The sequence below is a fragment of the Globicephala melas genome, chromosome 5 (genome assembly GCF_963455315.2).
Source record: "Globicephala melas chromosome 5, mGloMel1.2, whole genome shotgun sequence".
Classification (NCBI taxonomy): Eukaryota; Metazoa; Chordata; class Mammalia; order Artiodactyla; family Delphinidae; genus Globicephala; species Globicephala melas.
Genome location: NC_083318.1, coordinates 86,554,497 through 86,566,080, shown reverse-complemented (window position 1 = coordinate 86,566,080; position 11,584 = coordinate 86,554,497). Strand labels below are relative to the sequence as shown.

The 11,584-nt window shown below is 34.4% G+C and overlaps 1 protein-coding gene across 1 annotated transcript; it reads right to left on the bottom strand.

Annotated features, from left to right (window-relative positions):
* Positions 1–1,477: 1,477 nt before the first annotated feature.
* Positions 1,478–8,044, bottom strand: ODAM (odontogenic, ameloblast associated). Its single transcript, XM_030880737.2, is given in 11 exon segments — positions 1,478–1,507; positions 1,744–1,901; positions 2,328–2,403; positions 3,207–3,254; positions 4,096–4,200; positions 5,985–6,032; positions 6,463–6,645; positions 6,647–6,703; positions 7,273–7,320; positions 7,861–7,902; positions 7,994–8,044. Coding segments are annotated over 11 exon segments (846 nt in total).
* Positions 8,045–11,584: the final 3,540 nt, after the last annotated feature.

Genomic DNA, 11,584 nt, shown 5'->3' with positions numbered 1-11,584 from the left:
AATAATTTTGATTTTAATAGGGAGTGCATCAGAAGGAATCTAGCTGAACGGACCTGGGAGGAATAATGAGATGATATGTCAAAGTTAAGTACATACTTTAGTTCATTAGTGTCAGTCACCACACTCGTAAATCCAATGACAGGATGTCTTTATTCTCATTGATGCCACCATTTTCCAGAGCCTTCCTTTATTAATGCAATTATACAATTGATTCAGCAATTGATATTTTCTTTATTCTCATTGTTGTTACTTTCCAGATTATGCAATGATAGGATATTTGAAAAGAAATACAATTTTGTAAAGCTAAGGCTAAGGCTTATTAAGTGATTGCATCACTTTTCTGTGACATTTAAAGTGTATAATACTATTTATAAGTAAAATGTTCAGGAGAAGAGCCAAAATATTTTATATTTTTCAAAGACCTGATGTTAACATTGAGGAAGTAAATAGCCTAAAATGATATCCAAGGCACTGCCACATCTTTTCTCTGAAAAATAAAATAAAAGAACATTTTAATACCATTAGACTGTCTTCTGTAAAATTTCCTAGATATTTTCTAAATTGCTTAAAAAGAAATAAAATACTTTTCTGGCATTGGTGCAGAAGGTCACACTCTACTGAAATCCCCTTAGTATTTCTGATTAAAAAGCTTGAAACTTGCATTGAATGAAATGTTACATTACAGAAGAGACTTCTAAAGAGCTGCTCACATTATTCACTTCTGGCTGTAATTTTATAGACTTTTTTTTTAAATCTGAAGAATGTTAAGTATTCATTTTCACAGAAGGAGAAATCAGAAGAGACTCATAGGCAGCAGGGAGGAGGTTTCAAAAATCTTTGCCTTTTACTTTTCCATTTCAGGCCAAATTGTTAGCTGCTTTTTTTTCTAATTTTTTTTTTGTTTGCTTTTTAGTGTGTATTTTTTACTTCTTGGAGTCATCCCAACCTGCACTTCTATCAAACACCCAGTACCTTCATAGCCAACCAAGCCCATTAGGACAGGTAATTAATTAAAGTTATATTTAAAATAAAAATCATGGAATTTTAAATTCCCATGTGATTGTACAAATGTTTTATCACTTTGATACTTTATTTCATTCCAAACTAATACAGATGTATTGGCATTATTACAACTTTTAGCTTGCAAAGTGAAGTGTTGATTTGGGAGAACTGACTTTGTACATAGTATCTGTTGAATGTCTTTTACATGGACCTAGTATATTTACTATTTGTGCTTTCAGAGTTTATACCAAGTTTATGGCATAGGCAGACATGATCCTCAAAAATTTATTTTGATTTTTAAAAAATTGCTAAAATCTCTTAATTATTATTAGCTTTGTATTTTTTTATTTTGTTGTACACCTTTTCATTAGTTCTCCTTATAATTTTTTTCTTTTAATTTACAACATGTCACGGTACTTAAGGCATGCCTCTTGGCAAATACCTACCCCAAACTCTGAATGATTAGGATAACATCTTATGGTTCCTTTAGGCTATTGGTCTTGGCCTAGTGAAAAAAGGATACGCATAAGAAGCTCTTATTAAATCAAAATTAAATTATTTTCTGATTAATTGATTATCTGTAAGCAATTATTGGTCTTCCTATTCAAGGTTAAGACCATATATTCTACTATATCTTAACTGTTATTATTTCTAAGACTAAGTCCTATAAATTAAGCACTAACTTTATACTTTCTATTAGACATCAATTTCTTACATAAAATAAATCTTTGATTACTCTACCTTCTTTTCCATGAGTTCTGGGGTAATAGTTGAGTCAATAGCAGAAGTAAAAAAATTTGTCGTGCTGGGTTTTTGTGAAGTTGAAGGAATGAAAATTCCTGCATTGGCGTGCTTAAAATTTATCATTTTTTTTTGTAAATATGGTGACACTCCTCCTGCTGGCTATAAGGGTGACAAAAAAAAGTGGTTACAGGTTCAAGGACAAGGTCAAAATTGGGAAGAATATAAAGCAATAGGATTGAGATGCAAAGCAAGGATTTTATTTGAGAAGTAAATACCTTTATTAATTTTCTAGATTATAATCTATCCTTTAGAAAGACTATAAATATATGCCAGCAAACATGGATGTGTCTTAATACCTAACTTTAAATGAGTGTACCCAAGGAGAGTATCTGGCATGTAGTAACGCTCAATAAATATTTGATGAACTGAGTGAATTGAATCTTGCTTGGAAAACGATTACAGGGGGAAGAAGTAATAATTGTGTGGAATAATAACATTTTCATTAAAATGAACAGTAATGCAGGGACCTGTAGGTTGTCAGTTGCTTATTTACAGTAGCTAGCAAAGTGTGGTAAGGAAACTTACCATCACAGCAATTTCAGGAGCTGTGCCTAGGAAGGGATCAAAGGCTGGTTGCTGCTGTCCTCTCGGCATAACCTGAAAAATTGCAAAGTTTAAAAAAGTCTAAATTATTAATCGATAAAATATGTTGTTTTGCACCCAAGGCAGTTAAACCCTTCCCAACTTCTTCAATTAGTTTCTTAAAAACGAACAAAATAATTTAGATTTGAGAAAGAGAAAAGCAGCTCCTGACGCTGAGAAAATGGACTGACGCAATAGCTCTGCTGCAGTGTTTTCAGGAGCCGTCCTGACATTCTATTCTGGACGTTCATGTTCTCCTGTTGTACATTAACAATCCTACAGAACACCAACATAAGACAGGTCACCTCTGAGCATGATGAAGTACAATCAAAACAACACCACTTTGTAATCTTGTCCAAAGCAAGGTCCCTGTGCAAGGCATGAAATACCAGGCATCCTTAGGTCCTGGCTAATCTGAATAATTCCTGTTTCTTTACCAGTCATAGTCTTTGCCTCTCTCCATTACCTTTTAGGTAAGAATTGGAAAGTTACCCAATCACAGAACTACCCCCACTACTTGAGAACACCCAATCCAAGGTGAACCATCACTCCTTTAACTCTTCCCAAAATCACCTGACACAAGGCCAGACCCTGTAAGAAGTCATTCCAATACCTTCCTGTTAAGACACCCCACAGTTCTCCATGGTGTGTGTTCTCCCCTGTTACAATGAGTGGATAAATCCAATTTTGTCCAACTAGGGGTGTGTTCCTGGTGGTTTTTGACTAAAGGGCAATGATAGATTTAATAGTTTGTGAAACAAGTAGTTCCAAAAGTTAGTTCCTTTTTTTTTTTTAGTGAAAGGTATACGTTTACTTACAGGTTCTGCTTGTCGTGGAATATATCCAAATTCAGTATAGAATGGCATCTGTCAGAATTTAGAAAAATGCATTAGGTTTGCTCTGATGATTTTTGTCATAATGTGGTGGTAAATGATTACTGAAATATATATATATATATATATATATATATATATATATATACACATTATACTATAGTAAAGACTTTTTTGAAAGTTTGTATGTCCTAGGTGGTAAAAATTATTGCTAAATTACCAAGCATCCTTTTACCACCATATAATTTCTAGGTTAAAACTCTCCCTTTCTCTTTAAGTTAATATGACTTAATTGGAAGTACTACTACCAGTCATTTAAAGCATAATTTCCAGTTTTCTCTAATTGATTAGGCAAGTTTTAAGTGATGATAAGTTTAAAAAAAACTAATTTCCATTCTAATTAAAATCTAGTTATGTATGAGACACCTGAATTTATATTAGAATTCTAGCAATTTATTGCAGGTCCACAAAACTCAAAATAATGTTACCTAATTTTACCTCAAGATCTGGTGATCATAAGTGCCTTTTATCATGGTAGCTATTTAAAAAAATAATAACCACATGTATATGAGAAAAGGGATGCTGGTAGATTTTTAAAAGTTAGAAAACTTCATTTTCCAATACGATTCAGATTTTGGCCTCTGATTCAGCTGAAGTCCATTCACTGACTTTACTCTTTCAAAATTCAGCCTTGGAGTATATTTCCAAATTAGTGACATGTTAAAAGAAAGCACTATATCCTTTTATGACCACCAGTTCAAGCTGTTGAGTTTTTGCACTAAGTATAATCAGATATTCTCTTCTCTGAAAATTTACCTTATCTTCTTTATTCTCAGGTGGAACTAGTCAAACTAAAATCAAACACTTATAGTACCTGCTCCTCAAACAGCAGCTGTCTGGTTTGCAGAGGTGACTGTGCGACTGTTTGTTGAGGCTGGTCCCAGGGTAGGAGCATGTAAACTGGGTAGTACAGAAGCATCTATTTGTAAACAGAAAAGTACAGAAGAGCTTCCTTTAGTTCAAGACTTAAAAAAAATACCCTCTAATATCAATATTGTATTAAAGCTGATTTGTATTTAGCAATTTTATGAACAAAAGAACACATGAAGCAGTCCTTCCCAAACTTTAGAGTAAACTTGTATTGCAAGTGACACTGGACTTTGTTTCAATGTTGCTTGGTCAGACACATTAGGAAGTAGTGAATTCAACTAATAACAGGCTTTTTTAACAGGGCACCTTGGACTTTATATATAAATTACTTTGCAAGTATCTAAGAAGACAGCCTGTGCAGCATTTTCCATTTATTTTTTTGAAACTATATATTCTGCAGAACATGGTATTAGAAATTCTACCATAATGAATGAATTCTCAGGAATGTATTTCCTTTAATAATTGCCACTTTATTAAAACAGTCCATAAGTATTGTAGAATACTTCAAAAATCCAGAAATAGACAAGGAACAAATAAAATCACCTGCAATTTCACCACCCACATTATCATGTATTAGCTTGCACTTATGTCTGTATATGCATATGTGTTTATAGAAAATGAGGATCATTGTACATACATGGGGTTTTGTGTGCTATTTTCTTTCCTTGTATAATTAAATGAAACCTTATTGGATATAAGAGCTAAAAAAATGATAACTGTGGTTTGAGAAGAGGTATATTTTGTACAGTGGTTCTTCACCCTAGCTAACGATCAAAAACACTAATTGAACATTTTAACAGATAATCAGTTTTGATATATTCATGGGGTTTTTATTCATTAGGTGTGGGACAGGGTCCAGGCATTTGTAATTTTCAAAATCATCACCAGAGATTCTAATGCAAAGCCAGGTTGGAGAGCCACTGGTTAGGTGGTTAAAGGAAGGGTGAAGAATTATATTTTAACTCAGCTATTTATTTTCATCAGGATTGGGAACTTAATCTCATAAAGACTTAGTTTCTTGATCCTTAAAATGAAGTAATTCCACTTGTCAGGTATCTAACTCTCTAAATGCTGTGGCATGGAATGAGATAATGTCTAGAGGTAACTTTTGTTTTATAATAGGAGTGGACAAAATTACATAATTATGATTGCATTAAAGCCAAGTGGTGTAATGTTTTACAAAACGGTCAATATTCTGCTGGTGAATAATATAATTTATCCATATCACTATTTCTTTGAGCTCAGGATATTATAAAATTAACTACCCAAACATTAAGAGGGTTTTCTATATCACTTTAACGATTCTACTAGTTTGCATTCATTTTTTAAAGATTCTGTTATTTAATGGAAATCACCACCATTTGACTGTAATATTGGAGTTAAACTGAAAATATTTTGAGCATAACTCAGAAAAACTCTCTCTGTATCATATGGTATTTTATCTGATTAATGCATCTTTCTCTGAACCAAAATTTAGGGTTGGGCAAAGTCAGCCCATGGTATTTCTCCAGAGTTGTTACCAAATGCCAGCATTCTAGGTGCAGAGAGGACACAACCTAAGGCTTAGTGAGCTCTTTAATTCCCAACAAAGTAATGTCCTGGAAACTCAAGGGTCCTGAAGAGTCTCGGCTGGTCTTTCTTTTGGAGCTCTTAAGTGAGCCTAATATTAACAAACTGTTACCAGCCCAGCAGTGGTGGTATCTAGATCGTGATAGCACTGTACGTGTTTGTAGCCCTGCTGTAGGAATAAGAGCTACAAATATAGAAGAAGCATTCAATGGAGAGGGTATACAGCCATCTCTGTATAGGAGTGATGGCATTCCTTTCATTTACCTGTGCTAGTTCACGAGGCATTTTGAAGGAGAACACAGAGGGCATAACCTGCCAAAAAAGGAATTATAAAAAAGTTATACTTGACTTTTTAATTTAAAATTCCAGAGCTGTTTTCTTTAGACCTAGCCATACAAATGTATAATTTGTATTAGCAGACTTCTATGACAACAAAAAGTCATCTATTGTGTGTACCATCATTAACGCAAATTGCCCTTTTTTTAAAGATGATATTTCCCTAGTTATCCTTTCCAAGACATGTTTTAACACTTTTGATTTGTCCTGGACTGCTGACTTAAATAGCATTTTTTATGACAGAAATCAGAAAGATAAGGAATTACTTCCAGTGATGGTAGAAATATATTATGAGAAAGAATTCTTGCTCAATAACTCCTGTCTTATTTCAAAGCTGGTTCATATTCTTTTTCACATTCCATGTGCATTATCTCTCTTCTGGGTAACAAGATGGAAGAGGTCCGACTTACATTTTATTAGGGCCCTGTTTGGTCTGCGGTGGTGTTTGAGGCTGTGAGGGGTTCAGCTGTCCTGCCCGGGTTTCTTGGGCAAAACTGACCTGTCCTGGGAAGGGTATCTGATTTGGGACCTGTCCAGCAAACCAGTCGAGAGTTGATAAAGGGAATCGGGAGAGTCCTGGAATTTGAGCCCTGCTGCTGCTGTTGTAGAATCCCAGGGAAAGGAGGAATCCATGAATTAAATGGATCCTGGGAAGACACAAAAGAAAGGAAGCATTTCTCTTTCATTTCAAAAAGAATTTAAAATCACTCCTGAGCAAGAAGGAGACAAAATGTAAACATTTTCTATATTTCCATTGCTCCATTATAAAAAAGGGCAGATCCTGGCACATTGTGAGCCATGCAAGCAGCAGGAACAATGCTAAATCCCCAGTGCTCATAATGTGACATATGGGACAGAATGAGGTGGATAAAGGCTACAGTTTTTGCAGTTGCCAGACTGGTTTCAAATCTTCTTCTTCTTTTTTTTTTTTTAACCACTTAGCTGAATATGACTTTGTGTAAAATGGTTAATTTAAATATCTCATAGTTATGAGACTTTGTGCCCGGCATATAACAAGTTCTCAATAAATAAATGTTCACCTGATTATAGTTTTTACTTTAGTCTTCAAACAAATGGTAGTTAGAATATATAGGACAAATTCATAACTTTAAAAATTAAGATTTTAGAATCAGAAAACATTTTGTTCTCATACCAAGTACCACAAGAAATGAGTGGTAGAAATGTATTCTTGAAATAATTTTTGAGGTAGGGGTACCTGAAGCCGTAGTGGCTGAAGCTGAGCATTATTAAGGTTCAGAAGTAACTAGAGAAGGAAAGATAATATGAAAACAAGATTACTGCACATGCTAAAACTATTAAGAACGTTTACTACAAATATATCACAAGTCAGAGCTAGCTGATCATAATTTCCTGTTAGAGGTGAGATGTTTTCTTACTAAGCTTATAATAAATGACAGTGATTAGAGGTTAGGATTTAACTACCCCTCCCCTGCTGTATATGAGATTGCACAACTTTAGCCCATTCCAGTGGTTTAGTTAGTCATTTTATGCTCTTAAACACCTATTTACACCATATCAGGTGTTATTAGAACAAAAAGGTATACAAGAATCTGTCTCTACTTTTAAAGAATTTGCAATCAAACAAGGGAGGCAAAGTAATATTCTAGAAACAACTTGGTATACAAAACAAACATAAACATTGGAAATGCATTTGGATATAAAGAGCTAGTGGGTAGAATTGTAGGATAAATCAACAGAAAGCTTTTTATCTCTTCCCCACTGGGTTTCTATAAAACAAAGAAATAAAAAAATGAGGGACATTGTTTTAAGTATTTAAACTAACTTCATTGCTGTTGCTTGCAGACATAAGGCACTGTGGAATAAGCTAAACAAAAAAAACAAAAAACACAAATGGTAGAAGAAGACTTGTTATGGGTTTCACACAATGATTTCAATTGTACCATGACATCACTTACTGGGGCTGATATTGTGGCTCCCAGTATCCCAAGAAGAATTATAGTTTTCATTTTCAGATGAAATACCTAGAAAATATGTTGTGAAGCTTAGGTTTAAAAAAGATTTTCTATGTAAAAATCATGATAACAGTAAATTAGCTGGTATTGTTCAATCAGAAGGATAGTTGGCTGAATTTTACAGTATTTACTTATATATTAGGATTTAAAATAAAAAAGGTACATTTATAAATATCTGTAACAGAACTCATTCTTTTTCTCAGAGCAGCTTTTTATAAAAACAAAAATTGTTTGCTTTTCTTTTAGCTTGCCTCAAATAACTTATTTGGCAGCATGTGATGTAGTTGAATGAATTTATGAACAAGATGGCCTCATTCCCTGTGCTGTTCTACATTGTAGGTAGTGGGTCCTTTGGACCATGGGAGGCCCATGACTGGGGTCAATGAACTAGGTCTTTATTATGCAAACAATTTTATTGTCTATTTAATGTAGTGGTAAGAATACCACAATAAAGCTCTGATAGCAGTTCAGTACCAGGAAGTGTCTATTTAAAATTCTAATAACATTAAAATATATTAAAACTAAGTGACAGAGTCAAAATTTTTCTAATTCAAGGAAATAGTTTATAAAATTAAACTGTAATACTGATTTATAGTCTATCCCGTGGAAATATATTATTTCTTGTCCTCCAGATTTGAAAACTCCTGCCCTAGTTCAAATCATTGACCTACACAAGTATTTAGGGTGACTTTGGTAGTTTATCCTACAGAGTTGACTGATTTGTGTTCTTAAAATTATGAAAGCAAAGATTTGATATCTTACCTCACTCTTTTACCTATGAAGAGAAATCTAGACTCATTCAAGGTCGGTGTCCTTTTTATCTTTTGGCTCTGCTGCTTGGAGCTTCTCTTAAATTTTAAAACCCCATCTTTAGAAGAGGAGGACCAATCAGTTTTCAAAGGACCGGTGATTCAGTGGGCTTCAGACAATGGCTTAGCTATTAACCCCTTTCCTAATCATCTAGGTGGTATATGGATCCCCACAGTTTTAGTAATGTCATTAAATTATCCTCAGAAATGTTTCCCTGTGATCATTCCTGGCTTCTGCTTTGGTTATGACTAATTCTTCTAGAATAATAACTTTGCTCCCTCTTTTACCCTCCTTAAAATGGATACCTTAATAGAGCAACTTTAAAAGACTTTATTCAAGGACTAATGGGTGATTATTTTTATTTTAAAAGTAAAATACAAAATTATTAGACATAAGACATGGGTCTAAAAGACAAAAATTCAAAACATCTTTAGGGGCAGTGAAGATTCTTTGTTTCTTCAGTGCTGGACTGAGTAAATATGAGCTAATTTCATTTAGGTTCAACCTTAAAAACACCAGTATATCTCCTTTTACCTAGGAATTAAATCCTTAAAATATTGCTAAATCTCTATGTGTCTATGACATATATTTCCAGGTGATCACGTTGCTTGGAATAAATAATTTAATAAATATGAAGCATGATGGCATACATTTTAAAAACAATGGAGAGTGAATACTTTGTGTTTTAAAAAATTCTCGGGCTTCCCTGGTGGTGCAGTAGTTGAGAGTCCACCTGCCGGTGCAGGGGACGCAGGTTCGTGCCCCGGTCCGGGAGGATCCCACGTGCCGCAGAGCTGCTGGGCCCGTGAGCCATGGCCGCTGAGCCTGCGCGTCCTGAGCCTGTGGTCCGCAACGGGAGAGGCCACAGCAGTGAGAGGCCCGCGTACCGCAAAAAAAAAAAAAAAAATTCTATTTTGCTGAATATGATTCTAGCATTCAAAATACAACTTATGTATTACTATTTGCCCATTATTGTTATTTAAATTTTCTTCATAAAGTGAGTTTTGCGTTTGTCTTGTTTTCCTTTATTGTTAATACTCACCCGACTCTGATAAATAGTCAAAGATCACAAATTTTGTGATAATGTATTAACAGTGAATTTCCATTGTGCAAGAGTTCTTTGGTTAATTTAATCTTGTACAACTAACGGTAGCCTTATCATGCAGGGAAACAAAGTTATAATAAATTTTTCTTTCTTAGTAGAATGAGACCCTTAGAACTTGAATAACTCATTAATACTAAAATGATGATACCATTTGCTATCTAGCCAAAAATAAAACCTACAGGGACAAAAAAATACTTAAGATAACAAGACCCTTTTCTTTACTAAAGCAGAGAAGCTACTACAAGGATTGAAGAAAGGAACCAACCCAAGATTTAGAAGAGTTGTCTTTTTAGATTAGTTAAGTAGTTAGACCACCCCAGATGTTAATGCAGATTTCACTATAACCAGGTTGTTGGTTAATCTAACCAATTGTTACCTGGAAAATCCAGTAGGTCTGTTGAATGGGTGATGGCTCTAAATTGCCTGATGATATGTTTTCAGTGATTGACCTTAGTTTATCCTGAATACTGTTAAATTAAATTTAGTAAACCATAAGCTCTCAATCTCCTGAGATTTGCTACTGCACTGTGCAGGGTCTTAGGCAGCTAACCCCACGACTGAGCCAGAAAGTTCTCAGAGCCAAGCACTGAAAAAGTTAGCACCTCTATCACACAGCCAAATTAGAGTCAATGTGAACATTATTACCCTGATGATGAACAGTTTCACCTAGCTGCATTCCTCAAATCTGAAGGTAGTTGGGAAGAGATTTCTGTCATTGTTTTCACTTTGTTTTTATTTTCCATTACTTGAATATTCTAAAGAAAAGCAGTTGAAGCTCTCCAGTTATGCAACAAGTTGAAGTGGAAGAAAGGTAGGCTATGCTTTCCTATGTGATCTCTTTCAATCTCCTAAGTCTCTGGAGGCAAAGTTTCCTTCCTCTGAGTAGGAAGGAAAATAGCAAGGGGCTCTAGTTTAATTCTTATCACATTGTAGTGTGAATAGTGTATGTGTCTGTTTCTCCCACTCAACTGTGTTGAACTTACTAATTTTTCTATCCCATGTCAATCATCCAGTAGGTATTCCATTGGCTTTGTTAAATAAATGGGTTCTTTCATTCAGGGGAGAAAAAGGTCATCCAGGCGCAGAGCAATGTCAGTCTGTATGGATTAAGGGGCAGGGACATTAAGCAGAGGAACCTGAAGATAAGGAAATCCTGAACCAGATATTGTCACTGTGACTTCATTATTTTGTTTTAGTTCAATTACCAGAACACCAGACATCTCTTTATTCAAATAAAAGTACAAAAACACATAACAATGCCAAGTATTGTACATCTGACTGTTGGATTATGTACCTTGAAATTATCTGTATCTTTTCCCTGTTCCAATAACATAAATGATGAAGCAGAAACAACAATGGGTTATAAGTTAATCCTTTCAAAATGTTATCTCTGCTTTTTATGTTGTTGTTCATCTAACATGAAAATCAATTAAAAGGTTTACAGAGAACCATTGTGAAGTAGATTCTTTGGATTAACGAATCGAATTTGAATTTTAGCACTGCTTATAATAAAAATAAATTTCTTGCTTATGAGTTATACTTTTCCAGGAAAAGTATACGCACCAAGTTAGGCAGGACAGATTATATCACTGTCAGCCACGTTTCAAAGAGAAATCTGA